The sequence below is a fragment of the Syngnathus leptorhynchus genome, chromosome 11 (assembly GCF_054491065.1).
Source record: "Syngnathus leptorhynchus isolate UIUO chromosome 11, UIUO_Slep, whole genome shotgun sequence".
In the NCBI taxonomy this organism is placed as follows: Eukaryota; Metazoa; Chordata; class Actinopteri; order Syngnathiformes; family Syngnathidae; genus Syngnathus; species Syngnathus leptorhynchus.
The window spans coordinates 5,774,168-5,801,594 of record NC_141205.1 but is presented as its reverse complement, the minus strand read 5'-3'; the positions used below and the strand labels follow the sequence as shown (position 1 = coordinate 5,801,594).

The following is a 27,427-nucleotide window of genomic DNA, read 5'->3' as shown; positions in this document are numbered from 1 at the left end:
GGTGTTGTAAAGTGTGCTCTTACACATCCTGTTTATTATTCTAAAGCTTATTTTCATTCAATCAATGCCTTGATTAGTATGTCGAAATGAAATGCAACACACTCGTGGAAAGAGGGATACAAACCTAACACAAGCGCGCCCCCCAGTGGCCATGACCTTAGTAGTTTCTGTTAAACGTCTCAGTTTTGAGGTTAATCTGCTGAATTGCAAGTTTGCAAATTGTCCTCATGCTTGTGGTTTTCTTCAGGTACTCTAGTTTCATCCTACATTGTATGAAATATGTAAATGGTTGTCTATACTTGGCATAACTGACAAAATACACTTACGAGTTTGGTTCTCCAATTTTTATTTCAAATTTGAAAGCTTTACATTGTTTTCCATCCCCATGTCTTTTCTCACACAACTTAGTCTCACGTCTTTCTTTAATCTCAGTGCACACAACACTTCTTACAAAAATCAGTAAATGTAGAAAATGGGACAAAATTACAAAGAAAAGTGACAAACGTCCAAAAATCTGAGCTTCGATATTATCAGGGGAAAGTAGAAAAGAACAGTGCAAACTGAATACAATTGGCAATGATAAGTAACTAAACCACACCTAACGGCTTGGGAAAAAAAAAAAAAAAAATCATCTATGTGAGCAAAGACATGAGTGACTGACTTGAGCGCTTGTTATTCATCTTGCAAAACGAGAAACTTAAAGCAGAAAAACCCAAAAAAAAGTCGAGATTCAAACTTAGGGGACGTGTAAAGTCTGACAATGTGACAAAGGGAGTATCGCTCAACAACCTGTGATTCAGTTGATCACAAGGCACGAGTGTTTGGATAAGCCCACATGATGTGAAAAGCACGTCTTTTGTCACATTCATTGGGGTTGTCATACATAAAACATACTTGACTGCGTGACGAGCGTTGACGTCTTCGCTTAGAGAGCATCCAGCAGACTGTCGATGCGGCTGACCAGATCTTGTCTCTTGAGGGACACGGCCTTGTCATTCTCAATGTACGCCTCCTTCTTCACCTTGCCGGCAACCAGACGCTCCGCCTCCTGGCTCGCGCGGCCCACCAGCTCCTTCACCTGGCCGTCCAGCTTCTGCACCTCGGCGACCTGGCGGAGAGATGACCGTTCACTCGACTTCCGCGTTATTTAACCACGTTCCTGAAAACGCAAGCGCCGCGCACCTTGTCGGCCAAGTCGGAGCCTTCGGCCTTGAGGCGAGCCTGGAGCGAGCTGATCTCGTTGGTGAGTGCGCGGTGGTCCGCCTCGAGGGTCTTCCGGCCGTTATTGAGTGCGCCCGTATCGCGACATTGCTTGTAGCGGTTGACCACCTCGTCCATGTGTCTGTACAGGCCCAGGCGCTTGTTGACCAGGGTCAGCACCTGCTCGGTGATGGAAGCCACCTTCATGCGTACCTCGGCCGCAGGGTCCTGAAGAAGAAACACGGGAAGCATACCTCATCATAAGAGGTAAGCAGGCACAAATTGTCCCATTCTCTGGAACATACAGAACAATTCAATGTTCGTCCACTAGATGGTGCTGTTGCCGTTTTCAGAATCAATCGTTTGTGGGGCTTACTGGCTTGGTGTTCCTACAGTGGTAACAAAGTACCAATTTGTACAACATAACTCAGAATATGCCGGAATTTATCACTAATCTAGGCTGGGACAGATAATATTTGTTTGGGGAAAAAAAAGGTGGAAAACAAACCTTTGTTATGGCAAAGTCCATCCGAACATAGATGATGACAGTGAAGAAGAGGATGTAGAAGGCTGCAAAGACCAACAGAGGCTCCTGCAGCATCAGGATCTTATTGAAGTTGTAGTGAACCTGTAAATAATGAAACACGAGCACTCGTCAGAATTTATTCAGTGGCGGTTTTTAATATGGAAGCACTTTGAGACACCAATGCTAATCTAGTCACAAATTATATAGACCACAACCGACAGGCTCAATATGTTTAATGAAAAAAAATCCTTTCCAGATAAAGGTGAAACCTGCTCAACAAACAAGAGTTGCCTCGAGTCACCCTTCAGTCAATGGATGAATGAGAATCTAAAGGCTCCTTACCACAACATCTTGAATGTGCTGCTCCACCAGGTTGTTCTTGGTGGCGACCAGCACGGGGCGGCCGAAGGTATCGAGGTACGTGTAGTGCAGTTCGTTTGGCTTGCGATTTATATTATATGGTGTATCCATCTGGATGTTTCTAGAGGAAACAGACGGTAAAATAAGACAAATAAGTAAGAATATCTTTGTCAAATTCATCAATTCAAACGTTTGTTGCAGACACTCACTTGGCTCCCTCGGGCAGAATGATTTTCACAGTCATAGAGTCAATGACCTGGTCGTCATAGACGTGGTCAACCAGTCTCATCTTCAGTGCGTACTGGTCGCCTGAAATACAGGATGTTAGAAGCACACAATCATTAATAAAAAGGCATTTATGAAAACGCTGATGTTAGTTAGCTTTGTTTCCAATCCACTCACCCAGAGTGTAGAGATACTCATAGCTGGGAAGGTTATAGCCAATGATGTAGTGGGTCTTCCAGCCCCCAAACAAAGGGAAGCGAGGCCTGATCTCCACCTCCACAGAATCATCCAGAATCTGCAGGTGGGAGGTGGAGATGTTCCCAATCTCATCCCTGTAGTAGACATCTTGTGCAGAGGCAGGAAGTATTGTCTGCAGAAGGGGGGAGCTCATTGTCACATCACAAATAGGAACAATTAAGCGCAAACGCGTATACCTTGAAGGACTTGACGGACGAGATGCCGCTGTCAGACTGACGCTGGTAATCGTAGCGTGAAAACGGGCCCTTCAGGACGGCTCCGGTGTGCCTCACGTCGATGGTTTCCTCCACAGCGATGTTGCCCCAGTGAGACACCTCAATGGTGCGAGTAATGCTACTGATAGTCAGGAAGGGCGCGTTGTTCTCAAAGTGGATCTTCATTGGATCCTAGACATGAAAGGACATGCACGGTTAGAACTTTGAGCCAGATACCAGTACAGACCATCACCGTGCGAATGATGAGCCGTACCTGGCTGAACTGGGGAATGTCCTCGTACGGGCCATATTCAATGATATCATCTGTCTTAGTGGGGTTGCCCAGTTTGGTGTAGCTCTCCACTGTTTTGGACGCCAGGCGAACGCGTGTCGTCTGGCTTCGGGTAGGGTACGGCGAATAGAAGTAGTGGTTGCCTTGAAAAATGACGAGCTGGCGCTCAGCCTGGGTGATGTCCGAGGGGAAGGGCTGGAGGACGTGGCTGAATGTCATTTCCACCTTGACTTTGACCTTACCCCCCACGACCAACTTGGATGGAAGAGTTACTTTAAAAAACTCTCCACTGTAAAAGAAGGTTACACAAATGACTTGGAAGTACATCAACAAGTGCTTCTGCTACAAATGGATGCGAATGGTCCTTTACGTTAAGCCGTTGATTTTTGTTTCCTGGATGTCAAGTTGGCCATCATCCTCTTCATCACCTTGCACCTGAAAATACAGGTTGATTTTTAACTAAGAGCACATTCATCTTTTGCATAGCGTTTTTCGTTCTCACTGTTGGTGTTTGTGGTGGAAAACAAGCAGGCATTTTTTTCTGAGAGGAAGCACTTGGATTCATTCATTCCGATAACATCCTGCAGGATCTTGCAGTTTGGACATGTCTAAAATGTCAGTAAGACCTATATATTAAAACTCGTAGATTATTCAAGGTGTCGCTCACGACTTTGTACGTATTGAGTTGTTTAAGTAAAAAAAAAAAAAAAAACACGTTTAAAGGCTATGAAAGTGGGCGGTTCCTCTGCGCGCTCGTAGCCGGAAGTGTGCCGTTCAGCGCATACGTGTCATTCAGTCGCTAAAGCATATGTGCACTCTTAAGGAAGTCAACCAATTAATATTATGCAATTAAAACAAGAGCTACTCGAAACAAAGTATTGTTTCATAATAATCCTGACAACGTAACTAACAAACTAATGTTGGCCATGGACAACTTATGAGCAACGATTAGCAGTTAGACCTATCGGGCCACTGGTATTGATTAGCATAGTTTTGCTGCAATTCTTTGAAGAATATAGATTGTGACAAAAGTGTACAAGCAGATTATAAACGATTGACAAAAAAATATTTGGCTGAGGTATGAGAGGGTAACATCAATCGCGTGCCTCCTGCACAAAATAGCCAGTGGGCTAACCGCTAACAAGAGCCCGTTGCAGCGTGGTAATGTGCTCATTTTCAACTCACCGAGGCTCCCATGTATGCCAAATGTGGGAAAAGCTCCGGATCCACGGTCAATATAAAGCTAGATACGTCGTAGCGTGCGAAATTAGACAGTGTAATGTCCGCGGTGATCTTAGCCAAATGAGTGCTCAGGTCCACAGTCCTCCTGACTTCGTCGTTCACCAAAGTGGCCGAACACAGCGCGCCGGCCATGAGCAGGAGGAAAGTGCCGATCAGGGACATGTTTGCGGAGGTGCAGGCGACGAATAACGGGAAAAGAGCGCTCGGTTGGAGGTGAACAAAGTGGAAAGGCCGTCGCACCGCGCCGTTCCTACTGCATGAGAAGAGATGACGCTTCATTCATACGAACGTCATTACGTCACAAAGGCCTGCGCCGGAAGCGACTGAACGCGACTCGTCTCAGTTGTTTTACTTTTTTTTAATGAGAATTTAAAAAAAAAAAACGAACGTTCGTTCTGTATATAGTAAAAGATTTGAGTGAAACTCAAGAATGCGGTGTTTCATGTCGTACTCAGCTTTATATTTATAATTCCGTGCCCAGATCCGCAAGCCGAAATAGCTCAGTTGGGAGAGCGTTAGACTGAAGATCTAAAGGTCCCTGGTTCGATCCCGGGTTTCGGCAGTGAGTGACATCCTTTTGCTTCAGTAAAGCGTAGTACAATGCTGCCACATTACGATCAATAAAAAAAATATATTTTAGAGCCGTGCAAAAAAAGGCACATATTCACAATACCCGACTTTAAATCAGTAAACTTACAGTCTCCAACTTAAATACTGTATTATATCATATTTCTATATCATAATCTGTCCTCACAAGTATTTTTTTTATTCACTGGATTTATCACAAAAGTAAGCAAGAACAGCTGAGCAAAGGCGTAGCCAGTGTGTGACGTCATCCCCGACGGAGCTTGTTTTGGAGGAAGTGGACAACGAATAGGGAGCGAGGCTAAATGCTAGGCTAACACATTAGCTTGACGGAGAGGAAAAGCCAACGTCAACGACAAGACACCATTGTAGCACATCGCTAAATAAGATTTTCGCTGCCACTGACAGCGCTCACTTCGATTCGGAGAGTTAGTCGCAACGGATAGACATCGTATATTAGTGGTGTCGAGCCCTCAAAGGGACACTTTAGGGACGACAGACATTTAAAAGGAACTGCTAGCCCCCCTCTCTTTTTTTTCTTCTCCCTAATCTGCGCGTTCACTAACGCCAAGAACCGAGGCAGAGGAAACGTCCACTTTTGATAATTTTTTTTACCACAAGATCGTCTCACAGGTATGATTTCCGATATTTTCACACATTGCTTTCGTGAATATGAACAACAAGGCTGTTGCAAATCATGCTACATTCTCCATTAGACCCGTTGTTGAGCTAAATGTTAGCCGAATCGATTTAGCCGGTGGTAAATTGTTAACACAAAGAGCAAAAATTTGACTTAAACAACACGCTTCTGCTTGTTATCAAACAAAACCTCCATTTGTATCCATGATGTAAGCCCTCGAGATGTTACATTCTTGTTTTGTTTGGTCGCGTTCTGGTTTTGTGTTGTCACCTTCGAGTGTTTTCACGGCTGTAAAATGATGACGAAGCATTCTGTGTAATTGTTTACCAGGTTTTACTTGTGCTATTCGTTTACCAAGTTACACCGATTGTTATCGATGCCATATTTTCCCGGGTCAAATGTTGCTTGCCAAGTCATGATTCCGTTAGCCGTGTGTTGACCAACCATGTGATCAGTCCCTGACAATGTGTCATGGGGTGCAGATTAGGAGCGCCGCTGCTCGAGCCCTTTCACACCCTTTTACAAGCATTTGGTCTCTCTTTCTGCCTTCTTTTCATCAAAATAAGACAAAGTGTCAATGGGGGCACGTATGCTTCCTGACAGTATGTGGATCCAGTCAAATGAGGAATATTGGACTTTGGACTGTCCAGGTAGAGGCACTGTAGTGGTTGAATGGTCCAACAAGAATCAATCAGTGTATGTAGAACAAAAAAGTGATGCAATCATGTTTTTATCCCCGCTTGTAGAGTAAGGACATGTAACGATTAACACTATGGTTCCATTCTTTATGCTGTCTTGTGACTGGTGTTTGTTCGGTTTCGGTATCCTTTTAACAACATTGAACTCAGTGGAACCTCCAAAGTCAAACAAAGTCCATATGGTTATGCTGGTCGATTTTCCATCGGTTGTAATTTGAACACTATCTTATACATGGGGGGGAAAAAAATAACGCTTACTCATATTCCTTACATACATGTCCAGTAATATTTTAACATGAAAACTGAAAATTGTAGAGAAAGTATTGCAGAAGGGGGAGCCAAGTTCTTTCCACTGCACATTTTAACATTCTCAAGTCTCAATATTTGAGAAGCTGTATTGTCAATTGTGCAGTTATTTACAAAACGTATTATTTACTAAACTTACTTACTACTTTACTTACTTATTTACGTTATTTACTAAACTGACCACACTGTCTGCAGTGGGTAAAATTCTGCAGAAAATATTCTATGTAAATTTGAAACAAATTAATGTAATTCCCCAGACCAGTGTTGAGTGGATTAGGCAGAAGTGAAAGTGCAAAAAAAAAAAAAAAGAACGAGGTAGGTATGACAAATATAAAACAGTAACTGTCATGTGTAAAAGTACTTTTCCGTCAATATTTTTCCTGTGGCTGATTGTACGTATGTCTACAACAATTGTGCTTCTTTGGAGCTCTTTGTCCATTTTAAAGGCATGCCAACCCCCTTCATGTTTTCTCATGTCCTTCCAGCTGAGGCACAATGACTTCAAGGAAGAAAGTCCTCCTCAAAGTCATCATCCTCGGAGACTCCGGGTGAGTGGTCCTCGTCCTTATAGCTCAAGTGCTTTCCACCGCACCTGGAATGGATGCCTTAGCACCACTTGAGAGCACCGCTTGTTCGGTTCTCGGAACTGCACGCAAATGAAGTTTTTCTGTCCCCGACCTTGAACTCTGCTTCGTGCTCTGTGCTCGCTTCCCGTCTAGAGTTGGGAAGACCTCGTTGATGAACCAGTATGTGAATAAGAAGTTCAGTAACCAGTACAAGGCCACGATAGGTGCAGACTTCTTGACGAAAGAAGTCATGGTGGATGACAGACTTGTCACCATGCAGGTATTTTGTCCACACTGATTGAGAATTCATTTGCAGCGTTTTTTTCCGTCATTGCAAACACATAATCATGAAACTTTCAACTCCGTTTCAGATTTGGGACACGGCAGGTCAGGAGAGGTTCCAGTCTTTAGGGGTGGCGTTCTACCGCGGAGCCGACTGCTGCGTTCTGGTCTTTGACGTGACGGCCCCAAACACCTTCAAGACCCTCGATAGCTGGAGGGACGAGTTCCTGATCCAGGCCAGCCCCCGAGACCCGGAGAATTTCCCCTTTGTGGTGCTCGGCAACAAAATCGACTTAGAGAACAGACAGGTGGCCCGTCAACTTCTGCTTTTCTTTCTTTATGCGTTTGAATCCGTGGCCCTAAAATGTTGCACGTGCTCCCGTGTACGTTCAGGTCACAACCAAGCGGGCACAAGCATGGTGTCAGAGCAAGAACAACATCCCCTATTTTGAAACCAGCGCCAAGGAGGCCATCAACGTGGAGCAGGCCTTCCAGACGATCGCACGCAACGCTCTCAAACAGGTACGGCGTTTACGCTGACGCGGCACCTCTCGGCACAGATCCGCAACCCCTCTGCCCGTTTACTCAACCAGGAGACCGAAGTGGAGTTGTACAACGAGTTCCCGGAGCCAATTAAGCTGGACAGGAACGAGCGAGCCAAGCCTTCGGCGGAGACCTGCAGCTGCTGAGGGCCGCCGACATCTGCGTCGTCGTGGCCCCTCGTCGCCTCCCCCGTCATGCCTTGTCTGAGTATCCTCCCTACCCACGACCCACCATACAAGCAGCATCTTGCTCACGACAATACGACGTGAACACGCTGCAGCCTCCTCCTCCTCGTTTATGGGAATCACACATTTTCTATTAAGCATCGCTCTCTTAGCCCAAAGAACACCTTAAACATCGTATGCTTATTCTTCCTGTCCAGTGTTATTCCCCCCCCCCCACACACCTTTAAATGGCAACAGACGTTTTCAGTTCTATGAATATCGCTGCTTTCACAATCACTTGTTTTACATTGAGCTCAAACATCCTACATGTCTGTGTTTCATTGAGGATTTTTTTTTTGTAGCTGTGGTGGTTGTTGTCTTACTTTTACAGGGCGCCACAACTGCATGAATAGAAGAAACACTGCTCCCCCCCTCCTTTAAGTGATTTGTATTGTGGCTTTGTGTCACGCTACGCACCTCACGCAACCTTAAAATCGTAGAAATACATGTAGGGACTGAGTTTCAACTTGGGATAATCAGATTGCAGTTTGTGATGCTAATTGATACACAAAATGAAGACAAATTGCTAGTCCCACCACTCAAGAGTTCAGGCTGTGTTGAAGTCACTCAAAATAACCTTGAACTTGACATGAAATTGGCACACAGGTTAGTTTTGTTCCTCTTTTGACTTTCTGTAGTACAGTTATCGCTTCCTGGTGCAAGATGAAACAAATCAAGGCAGCACGTCAATTCCTTGACAGTCCAGGAAAAAGAAGTATAACTCTGGTTTCTAACTCTGTACTCTTAGACAATGTGTTTCTTTTTATTGACAACTGTTTCAAAGACTTTGTACAATTGCAATCACTTTGTGGGGAAGACAACCATGTCAGTTTCCGTATATCTTACTGCCAGTTGCTTTAAGTCCTTGACATTTATTTTAACCAATCAGATCTGTCTGTTTCAATCACGGTAAAACGGAAATGCATTACGAATTTGAAGATCGCTAACAGAAAAGAATGAAATGGTGGAAGTAGTGGCATTCATCATTGTATTATAAATATGATAAATGCATAGCAATGTTTCAAAATGTCTTTGCCTTTCAAGTAATAAGGGTAATAAAAACCTCAAATTCAGCTACCTGTTTATTTCGAAAACTTTATTTGAACCTCTAAACAGTATATAGTCCCATTAGAATTGATTAAAAGAATGACAGAAATCCAGTAACTCCGCTTTACTAGGTTTTTGTTTTTTTGTTGGCCCCTTGCAGCCACTGCTGAAGTGTCCCAGTAGACTTGCTGGGAGTGTCTTTCTTGTCCGTGTCCTTCTCCTGACTCTTGCAGGCATCCGACACCTTCCTCTTTGAAGAGCCACTCGCCAGCCAGCTCATCATCATCTTGCTGCTGGCTGTCTCCTTGGGCTCCTGTGGGGAATACACACAAACGCACGTTTGTTTTTAGAATTATAGCTTACGTTGCATCTTCCCTAACCCAAGTCTTCATCAGTGTACCTTTTTCTGGTTGAGGTCTACAGGCTGAAGGCATTCCGGAGAGTTGTTGCGAGAATTATTGACAAGCGATGAGACGGGATGATAGGTTAATATGTCTTCTGAGTGGAGCAGTTTCAAAGCATCCTCAGATTTCACCTCGCCAAAATCAAGCCACCGCCTTACTTCCTCCTCTCCGGCTAAGACGGCTGGCATCCTGAAACGGATATCGCCCTTAGCTCTGAAGCAAAGCTTTTCATCTCCTCTCCTCACCTGTCATGGATGCTGTGCAGATTGGTGGAAGCGTGGACAGTAATTACACTGTAGGTGTAGAGGGGCTCGCCACCAGATGGAGGTGTCCAGCAGTCAAATAGTCCTGCCATGGTCAACAACTTCCAGCCTGTCCACTCATCTGATGGTTCTTCTGCCTGCTAACAAGACCCAGCAAATATAAACAGTGAACCACCATTTATCGCAGGGGAGGTAAATTCCAGACCCACAGTGGATCAAAACCTGCCATGTACTGTTGAGAACTTCTAAGATGGCGGGGAAACATTATAGCACGGTCACATCTGGCATAAAACGTTGACTTGCCTCCCCTGACTCATTGACAGGATCTTGTTTCTCCTCACAGGATCGGTGAGTCTGAGGGAAATAGATGAAAAATGGCTGCTTTTCTTTCTCCTGCCTCCTCCACTCATAGAAGCCATCAGCGAGGATGACGCAGCGCTGTCCTTTCAGTAAAGGGTCCTTGGTAAGAAAAAAAAAGCCATTTAAAGGGACATTTTATAGAATCTGGTTTTTTTCTTATTGCTTGGGTAGTAGTTTAAAATGTATTACAGACTTGAGTGTTTTCCACAAAGTACCTTATAAGTCTTTTTCTGCAGGATGTTGTCACTGCGACAATTGCTGGTACTGTACTGCATCTTGCTTGGATCATTTTCCTTAAACCAGGAAGGAACCAGGCCCCAACGCATGGAAGCCAAAACACACTCATCCACAGGTGCATTCTACACAAACACAAAAATATATCAGATGCATCAGCAAAACAGATATAGCTTTTTTTCTTTGTTCCAAAGAACGTCAATTGGATGCTTCAATATTGATGTGACACTGAACTTGCTCGGGGGAAAAAAAGCAAGTTACTTAAAAAAAGTAAGTTTGATTTTACTTCTTGTTTCGTACCTACAATTTTGGGTGTTATGTTCCTAATAAAGTCAGCAAAACACTGCTTAATTATACTGATAATTTCCGAGAGCATTTTTTTGGGGGGGGATTTAGTTCTCGATCAGGTTACCTTGTCAAAGTGCCTGTGGGACAGCAGCACTGGGCTCATGGTCTGGGGGCTTTTGTTATAGGAGGGTCGGTATTTGTCCGCATCTCCCTCCCTCCAGCCAGGCTGTCTCCGCTGCCCACGCCGGTTTCTGTACGAGCAGGCTCGGCTCACCTCATCCGGAGCCAGAGTGCACGCAGTCCTTCCACACATTTCACCGGTAAACCCCGGCGTTCTGTTGGGAGTAAATTGGTGACACACTCCGTAAGCTAACACGCCATGTTAGTCTCGTAATGATCATTAGCATGTAATGTTAGCTTAACATTCCTCGAAAAAGCGAAGTTTACCATTTGTTTTCCTGCGTTTTATTTGGGCTGCGTGACTAAGTAGTAGATTTGACAGCGTATTGGTGTTTGTTTCGATGGAGTCAACGAGGATGAGATTTGTCCGGACACAGAGCGTATGATGACGTCACGGTCATGCAAGATGGCGGCATAAATGGGAATAAGTTGAGCGTGTGATATTAATATGTATGATAATGTGAAATTATTACATTGTCAAGGACTGATACATTATAATAAAAGGGCAAAGCTGCCTTTACTATGTCGGTTGTTGTTAGCGGGGGCTTAGATTTTATTGCATGGTCTTGAATTTATTCACTTGTTTCAACCTTCGATTAAGAAATGACAAGCGCTCAAAAACAAAACAAAACAAAACAAAACAAAAACCTGACAACCGGAAATGAAGGTTTCTCAACTTCTATTATGTACACTTGCGCCCTCTCATGTCATAAACAAAGCACTGCACCCTGAACAGCAGTATTATATCTGTCTCAGCATCTGAGTACACAATAACAATTAGGCTTTATCTTAACAAAAATGAAAACAACTTGAAAAAAATTGTGTCCAACTGGTTTTGAGCGTATCTATTTTCAATGAACTTTTCGGAAAAACATGTTTAAGGACCTTTCGCCATGTTTTTTGTTCACTCTGGACTAAGTTTCAAACTGGATATTTCACAGCAGTCTGGAATGCAGCATTATGTTTTTGTAACTTGATATGTATCATAAAATTGTTACTTTTGTCAGTTTAAAACAACATTATAAATTACATAATATGTTGTTGAAAATAAAAACTAAAACTCAATGCAATCCATGAGATTTAAAATAATAAATGTGTTCAGGTGCTGTTGCATATCAGGCCCCCTTGGTGTTGCCATGGCAACAGTAAACCAAGTTGGGGTAGAGCGTGCGTTCCTCCGGTGAAACTCAACAACAAAGTCAGAACATCTTTGGAGCACCGCAGGTAGGAACAAAAAAAAACTTGTATTTGAAATGGGGATTATATCACGTATGACATAATATTAGTAGATAGCTGGTAATTGCTATTTTAGTTTATCCTAGACTGTAATTTATGAGTTATAGTCTGCTATTTCTCAACATTAGATTTGTCTTCATTTATGGCAAATTAAATATATTGGAAAATGTGTTTGCAGTTGTGTAACAAATACTCACACCATGTCAAGATGCAAAGCTAACTGGTGTAGTCAAGCGGTCTGCAATTTGACCCTCACATTGACAAAGTAAACCTGTCTTTGCTGTCAGAGTTTTAATCACTGTATCACATTATGCGCCCTACTGAACACGCTATTTGAAAGTCAGATTATTGCACAAACACATTCTGGACCATGTGTAGCATGCACATGCACATACATTATTTATGCTTTTATTTCCCAGATTGATAATGATGAGTGGCTGAATCACGAAACAGGAAAATAAATACATGCAGCAATTTTCCCAATAGAATAGAAAAAAATTGTCATGCATAAACTACTATGTAAGGAGTGCAGTGTAGTTTAGTATTAATCCACAGTGGTTTAGAATAAAAAAATATCTATGATTAGATATGAGAGGAAAGGTTTATAGGAGAGTAGAAAAAGTTCACACTGTTACTGTTTGTGACTTTCAACTCTACCCTCGGTTGGTTAGAGTCAGTTTATAGATCACAAGGGTTGAATTAATCATGAGGTCACACTGTAGACACGAATGTTTGAACCCGCAGGCCATCGATTAAAGATTCATGAAGTTACCATTCTCTTTTTGGCTCTTAGTCTTCGCTGACATAATCAAATATCTACATTCACTTGAGTTTTTTTCTTCACCTACATTCATCAAGGTCAGATGTGTAAAAGAATGAATGCTCTTGGATTTCCAGGAGGGACAATCTGGGGGCCTATTGAAGGACCAAACTCGAGTAACAATGGTCCAGCAATGCCAAAGTCAAGTTGAAATCAAAACACTGCAAACGAGTAAGTCATCTCACAATACACTTGTACAGATGACTCACTCAGGAAGAATTTTTTTTTTTTTTTTTTTTTTTCTCTTTCATTTGCATGTGTGTGAGACAGCGCCACTACCGTTTCGACACACTGTCCGCTTGCCTGCTCTCAACACAGAGAGACTAAAGACAGCCAAGGCCATCGTGGAAAAAACTGTCAAGGTCAGTCAAAAAGAGAAAAAAAATGTCTTTGTATGATTTTGAAAATATTCATATTTATTTTCATTCACCTCCATTTTTTTTATGCCATGTCTGTCTCTTTCTTTTAGTTGCATAAAGTATTCTCCATTCAGGGCCCTTACCCGGTAATTCGGGCCTCATTGCGGGCCAGAGGCTGGTTGGAGAAGCGGATGTGTCGCCCCGGCTTCCACATGTCCTCACGTCCTGTTAAAGAGGCCCGCTTGAACGATGCCGGTGACAGCGACGGTGAAGACGGTCAGTTGATGATGTGATGTTAAAGATGTTTGGTCTCTTTTATTTCTTTACTCACTCGTTACCATTGAGCCTTCTTCTCAGATGATGTCAACCAAGAGCAGGATCCGGCCGGACTGCACAGTCTTATGGTAAAACCTTGAAGAAACCAAACGTGAGAACATCTAGTGTTAAAAGATGTTTTTCTCATCCCTCAGTCTCGCATGGTGCGGAATGAAATGGTTTATTTCTACTGGACAAATAAAAGAGATGCCATCAACAACAGTATCTTGCAGAAAGAACAAATGATCAACCATTTTGCCAAAGCAGGCAGCTTCACCACCAAGGTACTAAAATTTAATTTAGTCAATTGAGTTATGGAATGGATTCAACTTTTAAGTCAAAGTGCAGGACCTCATCATAAAACCTCTTCCAGGTGGGCTTGTGTGTGAACCTGAGGAGTCTGCACTGGTTTGACTCAGTAGACCCGGACACTTTCTTTCCTCGCTGTTACAGACTTGGAGCCCGGGATGAGAAGCATGCTTTCATTGGTTAGATTTTATGAATAACTGTCTGGAAAAAGTACAACATTTAGATGTCTGTAAACTTTATTTCCCTCCTGAAGAGGACTACAGGAGAACAGCCTGCACCAGTCTTTTGAAGTACATTGTGGAGACAACCCATAATGTTCAGGAAGAGAAGAAAAACCAGCACACTCAAAGTAGCCGGCAATCTTTTTATCGTACGTTGTGGCTAGGCTTGATTGCCTTCCTCCATTTGTAGAATCATCGGAGCCCGTCATGGTTTCCAAAATGATCGGCACGGCTCTCAAAGTGTGTTGGGATTTTCTTGAGAGTTTGGAGCACGCTGACATTGACGCTAGCTCGGAGACAACGCCATCCCTTACCAAGGAGGAGTGGGGGGAATTTATCAACAACTACTACTTGCTTGTTCAGTAAGTATACCACGGTGTGTGTGTGTGTATACATACTAGCGGTTCTTCTGCTTGCTTTTTCACTCAGTGCCGGAGCCAAAATTGAGGTCAGCAATCATTTAGTCACCCGTTGTAAGTCCATGCTGCAGAGACTGGCTGACATCAGTCCACAACTAGACACAGATGGCATCCACAACATCTGGATCATCAAGCCAGGAGCCAAGTCCCGAGGCAGAGGTGGGACTCTGGTCTTGACCCTGTCAGGTGCATTCTTTTTTCAAAATACAAATCCATCCCTTCGGTCTTACAGGTATTAAATGTGCCAAGCGTTTGGATCAAATCCTCAGCCTGGTGGAGAGCGATTCAGCCTTGATCAAGGAGAGCAAGTGGGTGGTGCAGAAGTACCTGGAGCGTCCCTTCTTGGTGGAGGGGACCAAGTTTGATGTGCGCCAGTGGTTTCTGGTAACAGATTGGAATCCTCTCACCGTGTGGTTTTATAAGAAGTGCTACTTGCGCTTCTCTACGCAGCCTTACTCATTGGATACGCTGGACAAGTATGTTGGAAATACAAAAATCACTAAATGTATGTAGACTTGAATGTATGTTATAACTTATCTGGGTCACCTATTTCCCAACTTCTTTTCAGCTCTGTGCACTTGTGCAATAATTCCATCCAAAAGCATCTGAGGCCTTCTCATCAACGCCATCCCAGCATCCCAGAAGACAACATGTGGTCAGACGACGAATTCATGACCTTCCTGTCTGGTCGGGGTTACAAAACTCAGTGGGAAAATGTGGTTGTGCCCGGGATGAAGAAGGCTATCATCCATGCATTGCAGAGCGCGCAAGATCTTGTGGATTCACGAAAAAACACTTTTGAGCTTTACGGGGCTGACTTTATGTTAGGTATGAGCATGAGAGAACTAAAAACACTAATAAGAAATCATCAAACCCAGAGTTATCTTTTCCAGGCCGTAACTTCCATCCATGGCTGATTGAAATCAATGCCAGTCCCACCATGGCCCCCTCTACACCCGTCACAGCCCGTCTTTGTGCGGCTGTGCAGGAGGACACGCTGCGCGTCGTCCTCGACCGCAGAGCAGACAAATCAGCAGACACGGGAGACTTTGAGCTCATATATCACCAGGTAGGCAAGCTCGCACCTACTGAATCCTTTGACTGTATGACTTCATTTGTCTCTTTTGTTTTCTAGGCAGGAGTTGATATACCGCAGTATGTAGGAGTCAATTTATTTATTGAGGGCTTCAGGCTCAATGGCACCTGTCTGCTTCCTCCTCTGAGATCATTCAAGCGCTCAGTCCCAAAGTATCATGGCACCAAAAAGGAGATCGCTTCAGAAAAAGTCAAGTCTCTGCCAAAAGTTGTTAAGAGTGACAATACTCCTGTCAAAAACATCTCAAACAGAATTCTTCCTCCTCCTGTTCTTCAGCCATCAGTGCCCATCCCTCTTGAAACATTCACACTTCAACTGCCGAAGACGGCACACAGGTCCGTCCACCTACCGGTTGATGCTTGCTCGCATTCTGTCTCTTTGTGGCGAAGGGGCTTGTAGGTCCTCAGTGAGTACCGAATGCCAAGAAGAACAAAAAGCACTTACAGGATGACGTTCCAAAAAACTCAGCGGCCGCTTGAAATTCATTTGGTGGATGGTAAGGAATCTCTTCAAGGCTGCCATTAATATTTTGCAAAATGTACAGGAAAATATCATATATTTGTTGCTGTGCTGGAGATTTATTGACCGAAAATCTTCAAACATGTTTTATCTCTCAATAAAGTTACAATTTAATTGCGAGGTATTTTCAATTCATTGATGCTTTACTTGACATTTAAGTTGTGGACTATGCCTCATTTGAAGCAATTTACCGTGGACTGGAAGCTAGTCAATCGCTCATATTGACAAAGATTCAACCCCAAAATGTGTGCCACCTTGACAAGAAACTATATGAATGCAATTAACAGTCGGCGACTCTTATTTTGGCTTATAAATTCAATTATAAATCAAGGACCGAGTATTTGTTTTTGTTGTTTGTACTTGCAATAATACATTGTGAACACGTGGCGGCGATAGATATTTTTGAGGTGGATGACACAATTAAACCCAGAAACGAAGAAGAGTCCTTTGCTCGAGGACAGCGGAATCTGTTGCCTTCTCTAACCTGGAGTGAAAAATGGCGGCGTCAGTGTGCCGAGTCGGTAGCACCGTGGGTCGTGTGCTCGCCAAAACCCGCAGTGTAAGTAAGCCTTCAAGAGACGCGTCTAAGAACAAGGCGCTTCGGGTACTCCTTATTGTGAAAGTGAAGGCACAAGAAATGGAAGAAGCAATTGTCCTGGTTAGCTTTCCGCAAGCGGTACCTCCAGTTAGCATATTAGCATTGGCTAGCCTTGAGTGAATACAAGGTCAATTGATCAAGTAATAATGCAGGGTTTGCTATAGATGATTTCGTTGCTCTTTAAAGATTATATTTGTAAATTCAATGTTTTATTTTCCTATGAGGGATTTTCTTATTGTCTACTCTTGTCAAAAACAGTATGTCCTGATTTGCCCTCAATGTAGCTTAGCTTCCCAAATAGCTTGTTAAGTATGGTAATTTCGACCAAATAATGTAATGATGCACTTCCATCGGTTGTCAATGTATCTTCTGTATTGTGACCTTAGATTCTGTGTTGTATCTCACAAATGAAGTTTTATAAGCACTAAACCACGAAGCGGCCAACAGCTTCTGTCGCCTCCCTGTTGCCATTGAAAGGTGACATATTTGTAAATGTCACCTGCAATTTGAAGGCAATTCAAAGATTTGTCAGATTTAACATATATTTTTTAGCAGTTCTCATAAAGTCAAATTAAGTTCCGATACGTTTCTCAATGGTGATTGATGTGAATGCATTTTTATTTGTGTTATCAGTAATAATAATAGCACATTGAAAGTTACTGTCTTATCATCGTAGCCTCTCCTGCTGTCTCTGAGGCGTGGCCAAGCCTCAGTCAGCTATGCCCAAAGCCTGCTGGGAGCCCCTGAAACTCGTCTCACTCCCCTGGATAATGGATTGAGGGTCGCATCGGAAGAGACGGGACATGCTACGTGCACTGTAAGGACTTCCTAAAATACAATAGTGGATGGCTTTGGGCTATGATCAACTCTCACTTTCCAAATATTCTCTCCTTCTTAGGTCGGACTGTGGATCAGTGCTGGCAGTCGCTATGAGAGCGAAAAGAACAATGGGACAGGGTTTTTCCTGGAGCACCTGGCTTTCAAGGTAGGTTGATACACTCTTTTTGAATGTTAATACATTGAGAACTTTTTCATGACAGTCTGGATTTCGGTGTGAATGATTGTTTGTCTTTATGTGCCCTCTGATTGGCTAGCAAACAGTTCCTGGTGTAACCCACCTGTCACCTAATGTAAACTCGGATGGGCAATTGACACAGAAAATGCAGGATGGATAACAATTTACTGTAACTTTACTACTGCCTTGGTATCAGTTAGTGATTCTGACTTGGGTAAAAATTTGATTTATATCACCACTGTAGGAAAGGAACATCCTCCACTGTAGTTATTCAAATGTCAAACAGTTAAACAAGGTGACTTTTGTCCTTGCTTTCTAGGGCACCAAGAAGTACCCTCAGACAGCTTTAGAGCAGCAGGTGGAGTCTATGGGTGCTCTCTTGAGTGCTTACACATCCCGGGAACATACCGCTTACTACATGAAGACCTTGGCTAAAGACTTGCCTAAAGGTATCGTGACTTGTTAGCGTCCACGCATGCAGTGTAGTTACACAGGAGAACACAAGCTATTCCGTTACACTTCTGATTTGTTTGGATTTCTCGACAAAATCTTTTGTTCATGCAGATTTGGAACAATGCATGAAAATGTGCAATGTGTAAGCTAATGTTTTGAGGAATACTCAAACATTTTAACATACTTGTGTTTCCCCAGCTGTGGAGCTGCTTGCGGAGATGGTGCAAGGCTGCTCGCTGAGCGAGGAGGAGATTGAGCAGCAGCGGGGTGTGGTGCTGCGCGAACTGGAAGAAGTAGAAAACAACAATCATCAGGAAGTTTGCCTGGACCTGCTGCATGCAACCGCCTACCAGGGGACTGCACTGGGACACAGTCCACTTGGACCATCCAACACCGCCAGGTGGGGGGGTAAAACTGTTTTGCCGCCACAAGTTGTTGAGTTTCACCACTTGGTCAATTGTCAATGCACGAATCCTTAAAGTTTCTAAGAATCATCATTTGAAATTCTATTAGAACTATCACCCGCCAGGATCTAGTGGAATACGTCAACAGCCATTACAAGGCTCCCCGCATGGTTCTGGCTGCAGCTGGAGGTTGGTCCTCTCTGTCGGCACATACAACATTTGTGCAAAGGTTGGCCCTTCATGTCATGTGCTAAATATGCAGGTGTGAACCATGAGGAGCTAGTGGCGTTGGCCCAGACTCACTTCAGTGGACTGTCCTTCGAATACGAGGGAGATGCCGTTCCTGTGTTGTCACCCTGCAGATTTACAGGCAGCGAGGTGAGTTGGTATTGCAACGATATATTTAATGGCTTTTGACGCTTAGCTTTGCCCTTCTATGTTTGGAGTAGTAGTAAAATGCTACTAGGAAAAAGTGGGAAAACAATAGCCAATGCTAACTGAGATTTTATGTTTCTCCCCAGATCCGCTTCCGTGACGATGGTCTACCCCTGGCTCACATCGCCATCGCTGTGGAAGCCCCCGGCGCTGCCAGCCCGGACATCGTGCCTCTCATGGTGGCCAACGCCATCATCGGAAGCTATGACCTCACCTGTGGCGGCGGAAAGGTTAGACGCCAGTGTCATATGTGAAGTGACGTCGCCAAAGCGTTGTTTCATTGTCCCAACTAATCGGTTTTAAATGAAACTCGTCTGACAAAACCTTCCCATGTCCACTCTTTATTCACGTGAAGAACATGAGCAGCCGTTTGGCTCGCCTGGCGGCGGAGGAGAACCTGTGTCACAGCTTCCAGACGTTCCTCTCGTCCTACAGTGACACCGGCCTGCTGGGCATTTACTTTGTGACAGATAAGCTCAGCATTGACGACATGATGCACTGGTCCCAGAATTCCTGGTGAGAAAATGACACCGAGTCACACAGATCACCCCCAACTGCACGGTTCATTTGGACTTGTGAGAACTGAGTCAGGTTGTGCCTCACGCAGGATGAATCTGTGCACCACGGTCACAGAGAGTGATGTCGCCAGAGGCAAGAAAGCTCTGAAGGCCAGTTTGGTGGGACAGCTCAATGGTGCGTCACGCTTTTGTCATTGCACTTGACAAACTCACTCCAAGATAGCTCAATCACGAGTGGGTTTTTCTTTTTTTTTTTTCCGTAGGAACAACACCGATCTGCGATGAAATCGGCAGGCACATTCTGAACTACGGCCGGCGCATCCCCCTGGCCGAGTGGGACGCTCACATCGACGTGAGTCTCTTTGAGATGTTTACCAGCAAATGCCCGCCCGTTGCGCTGAGCACACTTTGACTCTCTGGTCACAGGCCGTGACCCCCAGGATGGTGCGTGACATCTGCTCCAAATACATCTACGATAAATGTCCGGCTGTTGCAGCTGTCGGTGAGTCCTTCTTTCAACCGCACTTTTAACGATAGCTGTTGATTGTTACCATTTACGATTTCTGAACCTGTTCAATTTTTGTCCCCATCTTTTCCTTAGGCCCCATTGAGCAACTGCCCGACTACAATAGAATGCGCAGTGCAATGTACTGGCTGAGGTTTTAAATTGCATCGTGGTGTCCATCCGTGTCCTGCTCCTCATCCTCACCGAGTGTCCACACAGACAGCCATCGATGGGTCCAGCCCCCCGCCAACCTCCCTCTTATCATGCCCGCTGTTTTAGTCATTGATGGTGGCAGTTCACAGGTAACCTTGTTTAATCTGCACATGACTTCAACAGCTGGCACAGATGTGAGTAGAGGAAGGGGGCCGGACCTAAGTCATCGATTGAAATCAGGACTCTGTAGATCCTAAATGTAACCCATTTGGAGCAAGAGTATATTTATCATGTCTGTAAAATCAATTTATGTCTTCTATTGTACATAACAGAAGCTCACATTCTGACAAAAATAAAAATGTAAAAGATGGAGTCTTTTGTTTATTTGATCTGGTTTGGTGCTGAATGGTGTATGTTTGTCATACAACACTCTGTAGCTGCTCTTGTGCCCACTGTTGCGGCCATCTTGGTCTGCCAAACTGCCCAATTTTGTCCTTTAATTTGCAATGTATTGTAAAAGCAACCCAATTTTACAGTAGAAAAAAAATCTCAACAAAATATTGATCTCATATCAGTCTACTCAGTGAATAACTTATGGAGAGATTTATTGTAATTATTAGTTTATTATATTTTATTGTGTCACTCATGATGTCACAACAGACTTAGTGTGCCAAGGCAGCCTACTTTAGAAAACTGCTAACATTCTGTTTGTAATGCCAACATCACAAGATGAATTCCGATTTACGTCACAGATTTATATAGTAAACACAAAGACTCACGTCTATGTTACGAAGCTGCGTGGTTAATAGGCCAGGCACTTCTTCCAATCATGACCTCGTCTTCTTTCTATCCATGTGCGCTGTATCTATGACAGCCATGCCACTGACTGGTACAAATCGTGAACATTTGTTAGGAGGAGGCCTGACATCTGTGTAACGCATCTTTGTTTATCTCTAGCCATCCACGATGACTCCTCTCGCCAGAGGACCCTCGAGGGCCGACGATTAACTTTAAGTCATTAGTGAGATGAGGATCGCTCCGGTGATGGGATGCAACGGAGGTGCTTCAAGAGATGAGGTAGTTCTCGGCCTGACATCTCTTTCCTCGTTTTTCCGGAGTCCCTTACGTTATGATTGTAGTTCAATAAATGGCCTTTGGAACTCAAGATGAGTCAGTTACTGCATCATGCAACAAAACAATACAATTGCCGTTTTAAAGAAGCAACAACATGGTTGAGCAGCTGTTGTTGCAAACTAATGAAGCCAGTAAAATCTCCTCACAAAAGTTAGGAATGCTCCGTCATGTAGAACCGCTTCTTTTAGAGGCATTGACGTAAGCAGCTCACTTTTGGAAATGTCACTGTGACGTGACAGGTGAAAAAGGATGAAAGAGCAAAAAATGGAAATAAAATACATGCTCAGATGCTTTTACAGTATTTGGGAAATCTCAGCCATCCTCGAAAAGTGCACATTACTCATGCACAGTGACCATTTAACATTGGTGTATAAAAAAAAAGGAAGCTAGTAGGAAGATGTGTGTGTTTCCCCCACCCTACTCGTTTTAAAGCATTCAGAGGGGCGGCGGCTTTTTTTTTGCCCTGTGCTGCCACTTGCTGTTGACCGAAAATGACCTTGAGGTCACGTGGCAGTACAAGGCAAAATTAGATGGATTAAAAAGAGGTCGATTTGTTCTGCTTGATTCATATTTCCCAAAAATGCAATATTGGTCTTTAGCATAGCGTGCTCGCATAGAACATTTTTGGCTTGAAGCATCTTATTGTATCGACACACTACACATCGCATATTGGAAACCATGCACACAAATGATCGTAATTTCAATGGCCTGCCTTATCACTGTAATCATATTTGATAGCTTTTCTGCATGATGAATCAAATGAATCTCACACGTCCTCTTTTTTGGCATCAAAGGTTTATTAGTACATTTGGATAAATGCACTTTTCTTCTGCGTGCTGACTGTCTGTGTCATTATGTGAATGATTGTGAATGTGCTATTTTTAGATGGAAGAAAGAAATTGCAACAAGGGTGAAGGAAATGAGATTAAACAAAGGGAGGGGGGACATAAACAGAGAGAGGAGACAGCAGTGAAGACGGGGTTGTGCTGGACTTTCAGCCACTTGAACGTCCCGCTGCTTTACACGCAAGTCGCTCCTGTCATTACTGAGGAGGAGAAAGAAAACATTTTTGGGTTGATTCTTCAAATATCCAGATTATTTCCAGCGCTGGAAATTGCAGTGACTTTTTTTTTTTCTCCAAGTCACCAACAATCTACTGAAGTGACACTGAGTAAGTAGTCCTCATCAGCAACACTTTAGCAGGACTTGGATTGTTTGGTGTTGTACTGTGCATTCTAATATGTCAAATGCTTTGAAACCTTTTTTGACTATCCTTTAAATCCAAGTTAAAAACTGTATATGCATCATGAATTTGTGCAAAATTAGTTCTTTAAATAATTTGCTTTTCATGGTCTTAAATCGGATTTTAATGTATTTTGCCTTCAAATGTGATGCATATTGATTTTTTTTTATTTTTTTTTTGCGCCTTGCCTCGCCTTTCACGCACGCGTCCTTGAGTTTTTAAGCGCGTTGTAATAATTTGCGTCATTTTATGTGCCTGGCAACAGAATTGCGAGCATGAGGACCTTGGGCTTGTGCTTCTGCCTGGCTCTGCTGCTCCCTTGCGGGATCCAAGCTCAGGGGGGCAGTCAGAAGTCAGAAGTCGCTGACTTCGACCAGGCCATCAGGAGAGGCGCACTGGCAATCGACATCATAAACCGCGGCGGGATGTTGGACTCGTTGCTCCGCTCCGAGCATCGCGTGCTTCTGCGGCCGGTGCGAGCTCCGCAGGTGCCCAAGAGAACCCAGCCGGGATCCCGCTTCGCCCTGTCCCTTGATGTCCCCACCCGTATTCTCAGCGTCCTCATAGATCTGGCCAAGAACCAGGACATGAGGACCAAAGCGGCAGCCAATGCAGAACTGATGGCGCGGGTTGGCAAGAGGAAATAGTATGCCAGCAAAGGGGGGCGGGACATACCTGCAAATAGAGAAAAAAAAAAAGAAACATTTAATTTTAATGCACTTCATCACTGACAGTATTAGCAGCTCAGATTCAATTAGATCCCGTCACTAGTTAATATGCACTTTGACCGGGTCACATTTCTCAGCAGAAATATTTCCCTTGTGTTTTTGCATGTCATTAATTCCAGCAAAACGTATTAAATTAAAAAATGATGTTATTTATTTATTTATGTTCAAGTCTTGTTCATTTTACTGTGCATCAGGAACTATTCAAAACAAATGAACGCTTCCGCCCCAGCAAGATATTAAGCACATTTATAAAAGAAAAGGTAGATCTTTCATATTAGCCTTTGTCTACAATATTTGGGCTATGTTTAGTTTTTTGTGTGCTTTCCACCGAAAACCATTTTGCTGCGTGATTCATCTGCACAGCATGAGCATGAAATATGATCTTACAGAGTGAAATAAACGTCATCTAATTCTCTCTGGACTTTGTGACCTCCAGACTATTACTTAAAGCTCACAAAAGCGGCAGAAAAATAACAAGCGGAAAACACCACACCATGCGCCTTGATATTTCTATTGGACATCATTGTCACTGGTGTTTAATTCACAGCACAATTTATTAATATCAGTTAATGATTAATTAGTGGTTTTCTATTTCCAAAGTGGCTTGTGTCAATTACTAGATGGGGAATAAATAATTACTAGAAACAATTGTCACAATAAACCACTTAAATTCCGGTTATGAACGGAAGTCACATGACATGCTGCAATTAGTTGGAAACGTGAAACGGGTGCTTTAAATGAAACGCTGTATACGGGCAACTGCAGGGAGCATACAATTAACACGTAAGTTGGACTAGTTAAAAAAATATAAATATTCTATATCACTTAATGCACTTTTCTCAAACCCTGTAGCGTTGACTGAATTTGGGTGATTATTTAAATTTCCTTTTTCCTTTAAAATGCGCTATCCTTAGAACGTATTTGAATTTTTTATTAGTAAAGGAAATAATTCTATTGGTAATATAATATATTTTCTAATCTGAATTAAGATTGTTTGCAAACATCCCCGAGCATTTTTGTGCTCGACATTCCGATTACGATATGGATTATAAAAACAGAACTTTAGTCCCTTATGACCGTTTTGAATCTACTACCATCAAATCAACGGGCAAGCTAAAAAAAGCATCTGAAATGCGCAACATTTTTCTATTTTTGTCCAATTAACTCCAATGCTGCTTTTCCTGGTATGAAGCTATTCCTAGCAGTGTCAACTTTCCCGAATAAAACAACACGCATTCTGATAGAAAAGCAATAATGGTGAACTTTATACTTGATGTCGGGCCAGGATAATCAAGTCGGGGGGCGGCCATGAAGTTTTGCGCAATGACAATGACGCTATTTGACTTGCTTAACAACAGCACAAGGTTCACTGGCCAGTTGTCGCCGTGATTTACACTTCTCTGGGTGTGTGATGTGCGTTTTTTGCTTAAATTTAGCTTTGCAGTCAAAGAAAACGTTGACCAGAGTGCAAGATTGTTTTGGAGAAGTCATTTGGAACAATTGTGCTCATTTCCAGCTTTGTCATCCAGGTTGCCGAGTTTTTTCTTCTTCAGTGATGGATTATGCTCTGAAGTCTCTCAACCTCCTGACTCAGTCTTCCTTAAAGTAAGATATCAGTTCCTGGGGTGAATATAGAAGAAAGGGCATATTTGTTCTTCTTAGCTATTCTTTTTTTTTTTTTTTTTTTTTTTTTTTTTTCCCCCCCCATCAATCTTCTGGTTTTGTAATCCTCAATCAGGTGTGTGTCAGCTAGTGCATCCGTAACCCAGCAGCTTCTATCAAGACAAGTATCTCGGCCGAAACCTTTTCGAGTGACTAATGCCGATCGTAGTTTGAAGAAGGGCATCATGGCGGATGCGTTAGAAGACCTGATGAACAAGGTGTGGACAAAGGAAAGGAAAGCAAAGAGTCCACAAATGGACTCACAGTAGTGGTGATGTCACGAGTTTGCTTCTTGTTTCCAAGCAGTGTTGCCGCAATGCCAAATAAGGGAGTCCATTTTTGTCTTTTATAGGTGAGCGACTCATTAAATGTGCTGTGTGCCAGTGGTTTGGTCTTGGATGAAGATGGCACAGGTGTGGACACTGAGGATTTCTTCACAACACTGCCTGACAACACCGTTCTCATGGTGCTGGAGAAAGGAGAGAAGTGGACCCCATTACAGGTACAGTGTTGCATGCACCACTAGGTGGCACTGCAGATCAGATGGCTCCAACACGGCTTTTGTCCAAGGAACTAACATTATAACCAAGAAGCAACTCAGGGACCACTGCTTTGGTGGAATATTATTTTATTTTGTTCCCAAAGAGGATAGACCTATATAGACTATTTATTTTGGGAATCTCAGCTACATTTGACATCATTTAGATGGTTAAACGCTGCAAAATAAATCAAATCTAAATAACAAATTTATTTTATTTTTAAACTCAATTATTTTCCATTTCCAATTACACGGACCACCTGCAATACTGACACGGACCACTAGAGAGCCACGGACCACAGGTTGACAATAAAAATTGGCCCAAGATACCAGAGGGTTAAGTTTTTAGGACTGCAGACAAAAGTAAACTAATAGTTGGTTAAATGAGTCTGCTTGCCAACTGCTGTCTTTGTGCAACTGAGCAAGGCACTTTGTTCCCCATCAAGCTAAAGCCAAGTCGGCCGCCCTTTGACCCTGTGTTTCTTCAGAACGGCCTCTCCAGAGACGAGCTCAGTAAACGCAGGCCACAGCACCGGACAGATGTGGCCAAACTGACCTTTGACCTGTACAAGAACAATCCCAGTGATTTCATCGGCTGCTTAAACGTCAAAGCAACACTGTACGGCGTTTACTCCTTATCTTATGAAGTGCGCTGTTATGAGGCCAAGAAGATGTTGAAGTGAGTGAATGAGATCCTGCTGAATTTTTCGATTGGAAGTTCAAAATGCACAGGTTCTTATCAATGTCGAGTGTCCTTCTGTTTACCTCTGTGATGATGCAACAAATAGAATATTTGTAAGCTCTCCAAAACCATCTGCACAATAGCATTCACACTGTTCTCTGGGCAGACAACACGCAGTGTGGGCGGCAGAGTTGAAATGGGCTAGATTTTTCTGAGATTAATTTTGTGAGGAGTTATGTCATCACCAGAGTTGCTGGTGATCAACTCTGGCACAGACCTTGCGGCAGAGGATTGCATTTTGGAATTGTTTGTGACTCGAGCAAAATGTTTGTCACATAATGTTAGCCAATATCACCACCATTTGGTGTTATGCATATTATATTATATATAGTCTAATCAACTCTTTTCTGTTGAGACTAATACGATGCCTGTTTGTGTGGTGCCCGAAGGGAGGCTTTGCGATGGACCGTCTTCTCCATGCAGGCTACTGGCCACATCCTGCTAAGCTCCTCCTGGTACATGGAGCAGCTAATGGAACAGGAAGAGGAGGAGGAGGAGGAGGAGATCGAGCAAGTGGAGGACAGACCAGAGAAGGCCCTGTTGCTCCATCGAGAAAGCCGAATCTGTCAGTTACAGCGCTTTCTCCTGCGTCGGGCAACTTACTGATGATGGAGTTTCTGTTACCTTATCTGCTTAAGTCACATAATCTTCTTCTTGGATGTCCAATTGAATCTGCTGGAGATGAGCAAATAAAACCAAGTTTTTTTTTTATTATCCCCCCCCCTTTTCTTCATGTCTCAAGCCCGTGTGGGGGGAAAAGCGGAGCTCGGTCAAGTCGGCGTAATTGGCAACAGGTTCAGCTGTCTCTCTCCACCCCGCTTGCCTAATTGTCCCCTGGCTGCTTCTGCCCTGTCAGCTGCAGCTGGCCGGAGGAAGAAAGAAAAGACAGTTGAGGGCTGGAGGAAGGAAATCTTACTGAATGTGTTAAAGTGCAAAAGGCTGGATGGATCTTTGACAAATTGCCTGCAAGGTCGGCTGCATGAAAAGTCACACATCCTTCTTGTGTGATCTAGTGTATTTTAGTCCTGTTCTACGCAACAGAACTCAAATCTCATGTCTTGTATATTGCGATTTCTATGTTGACGTAA

The 27,427-nt window shown here is 43.4% G+C and overlaps 6 protein-coding genes and 1 non-coding gene across 14 annotated transcripts; 5 read left to right on the top strand and 2 right to left on the bottom strand.

The window, feature by feature from the left end:
* Positions 1 to 329: 329 nt before the first annotated feature.
* Positions 330 to 4,581, bottom strand: rpn1 (ribophorin I). The gene is made up of 10 exons (XM_085924924.1): positions 4,241 to 4,581; positions 3,426 to 3,490; positions 3,038 to 3,344; positions 2,746 to 2,955; positions 2,489 to 2,681; positions 2,296 to 2,395; positions 2,069 to 2,207; positions 1,709 to 1,828; positions 1,183 to 1,428; positions 330 to 1,108 (listed from the first exon to the last, which is right to left on the bottom strand). The coding sequence occupies exons 1-10, from the start codon at positions 4,574 to 4,576 to the stop codon at positions 926 to 928; spliced, it is 1,899 nt and encodes a 632-aa protein (XP_085781050.1). The 5' UTR covers positions 4,577 to 4,581; the 3' UTR covers positions 330 to 925.
* Positions 4,582 to 4,786: 205 nt separating this feature from the next.
* Positions 4,787 to 4,859, top strand: trnaf-gaa (transfer RNA phenylalanine (anticodon GAA)). Its single transcript has one exon. It is a non-coding gene; the product is annotated as a tRNA-Phe (tRNA).
* Positions 4,860 to 5,098: 239 nt separating this feature from the next.
* rab7a (RAB7a, member RAS oncogene family) lies at positions 5,099 to 9,214 on the top strand. The gene is made up of 6 exons (XM_085924112.1): positions 5,099 to 5,515; positions 7,012 to 7,074; positions 7,246 to 7,372; positions 7,464 to 7,682; positions 7,768 to 7,896; positions 7,968 to 9,214. Exons 2-6 carry the CDS (start codon positions 7,022 to 7,024, stop codon positions 8,061 to 8,063), a joined length of 624 nt encoding a protein of 207 aa, XP_085780238.1. The 5' UTR covers positions 5,099 to 5,515; positions 7,012 to 7,021; the 3' UTR covers positions 8,064 to 9,214.
* Positions 8,884 to 11,504, bottom strand: hmces (5-hydroxymethylcytosine binding, ES cell specific). Of its 2 annotated transcripts, none has more exons than XM_085924111.1 (7): positions 11,185 to 11,504; positions 10,862 to 11,072; positions 10,431 to 10,574; positions 10,155 to 10,314; positions 9,838 to 9,988; positions 9,589 to 9,781; positions 8,884 to 9,501 (listed from the first exon to the last, which is right to left on the bottom strand). In XM_085924111.1, exons 2-7 carry the CDS (start codon positions 11,048 to 11,050, stop codon positions 9,316 to 9,318), a joined length of 1,023 nt encoding a protein of 340 aa, XP_085780237.1. In that variant the 5' UTR covers positions 11,051 to 11,072; positions 11,185 to 11,504; the 3' UTR covers positions 8,884 to 9,315. The 2 variants fall into 2 exon arrangements, with proteins under 2 accessions (XP_085780237.1, XP_085780236.1); XM_085924110.1 differs by having other exon boundaries at positions 9,838 to 9,995; positions 10,159 to 10,314; positions 11,185 to 11,501.
* Positions 10,974 to 16,297, top strand: LOC147049046 (tubulin monoglycylase TTLL3-like). Of its 2 annotated transcripts, none has more exons than XM_085924109.1 (15): positions 10,974 to 11,101; positions 12,020 to 12,141; positions 13,012 to 13,144; positions 13,244 to 13,335; positions 13,467 to 13,608; positions 13,690 to 13,736; positions 13,803 to 13,931; positions 14,021 to 14,135; positions 14,210 to 14,305; positions 14,368 to 14,539; positions 14,607 to 14,755; positions 14,829 to 15,072; positions 15,165 to 15,424; positions 15,490 to 15,665; positions 15,732 to 16,297. In XM_085924109.1, the coding sequence occupies exons 3-15, from the start codon at positions 13,033 to 13,035 to the stop codon at positions 16,089 to 16,091; spliced, it is 2,094 nt and encodes a 697-aa protein (XP_085780235.1). In that variant the 5' UTR covers positions 10,974 to 11,101; positions 12,020 to 12,141; positions 13,012 to 13,032; the 3' UTR covers positions 16,092 to 16,297. The 2 variants fall into 2 exon arrangements, with proteins under 2 accessions (XP_085780235.1, XP_085780234.1); XM_085924108.1 differs by having other exon boundaries at positions 13,443 to 13,608.
* Positions 16,298 to 16,626: 329 nt separating this feature from the next.
* uqcrc1 (ubiquinol-cytochrome c reductase core protein 1) lies at positions 16,627 to 20,662 on the top strand. The gene is made up of 13 exons (XM_085923922.1): positions 16,627 to 16,770; positions 17,486 to 17,626; positions 17,708 to 17,794; positions 18,144 to 18,273; positions 18,476 to 18,677; positions 18,791 to 18,870; positions 18,944 to 19,059; positions 19,203 to 19,346; positions 19,472 to 19,632; positions 19,724 to 19,809; positions 19,898 to 19,986; positions 20,061 to 20,136; positions 20,236 to 20,662. Exons 1-13 carry the CDS (start codon positions 16,708 to 16,710, stop codon positions 20,298 to 20,300), a joined length of 1,440 nt encoding a protein of 479 aa, XP_085780048.1. The 5' UTR covers positions 16,627 to 16,707; the 3' UTR covers positions 20,301 to 20,662.
* Positions 20,663 to 24,084: 3,422 nt separating this feature from the next.
* On the top strand, positions 24,085 to 27,417 carry cidec (cell death inducing DFFA like effector c). Of its 6 annotated transcripts, none has more exons than XM_085925123.1 (7): positions 24,085 to 24,180; positions 24,927 to 25,002; positions 25,136 to 25,277; positions 25,412 to 25,561; positions 26,086 to 26,276; positions 26,729 to 26,904; positions 27,082 to 27,417. In XM_085925123.1, the coding sequence occupies exons 1-7, from the start codon at positions 24,135 to 24,137 to the stop codon at positions 27,345 to 27,347; spliced, it is 1,047 nt and encodes a 348-aa protein (XP_085781249.1). In that variant the 5' UTR covers positions 24,085 to 24,134; the 3' UTR covers positions 27,348 to 27,417. The 6 variants fall into 6 exon arrangements, with proteins under 6 accessions (XP_085781249.1, XP_085781248.1, XP_085781253.1 ...); XM_085925122.1 differs by having other exon boundaries at positions 26,044 to 26,276; XM_085925124.1 differs by having other exon boundaries at positions 24,088 to 24,180; positions 24,914 to 25,002; positions 26,044 to 26,276.
* Positions 27,418 to 27,427: the final 10 nt, after the last annotated feature.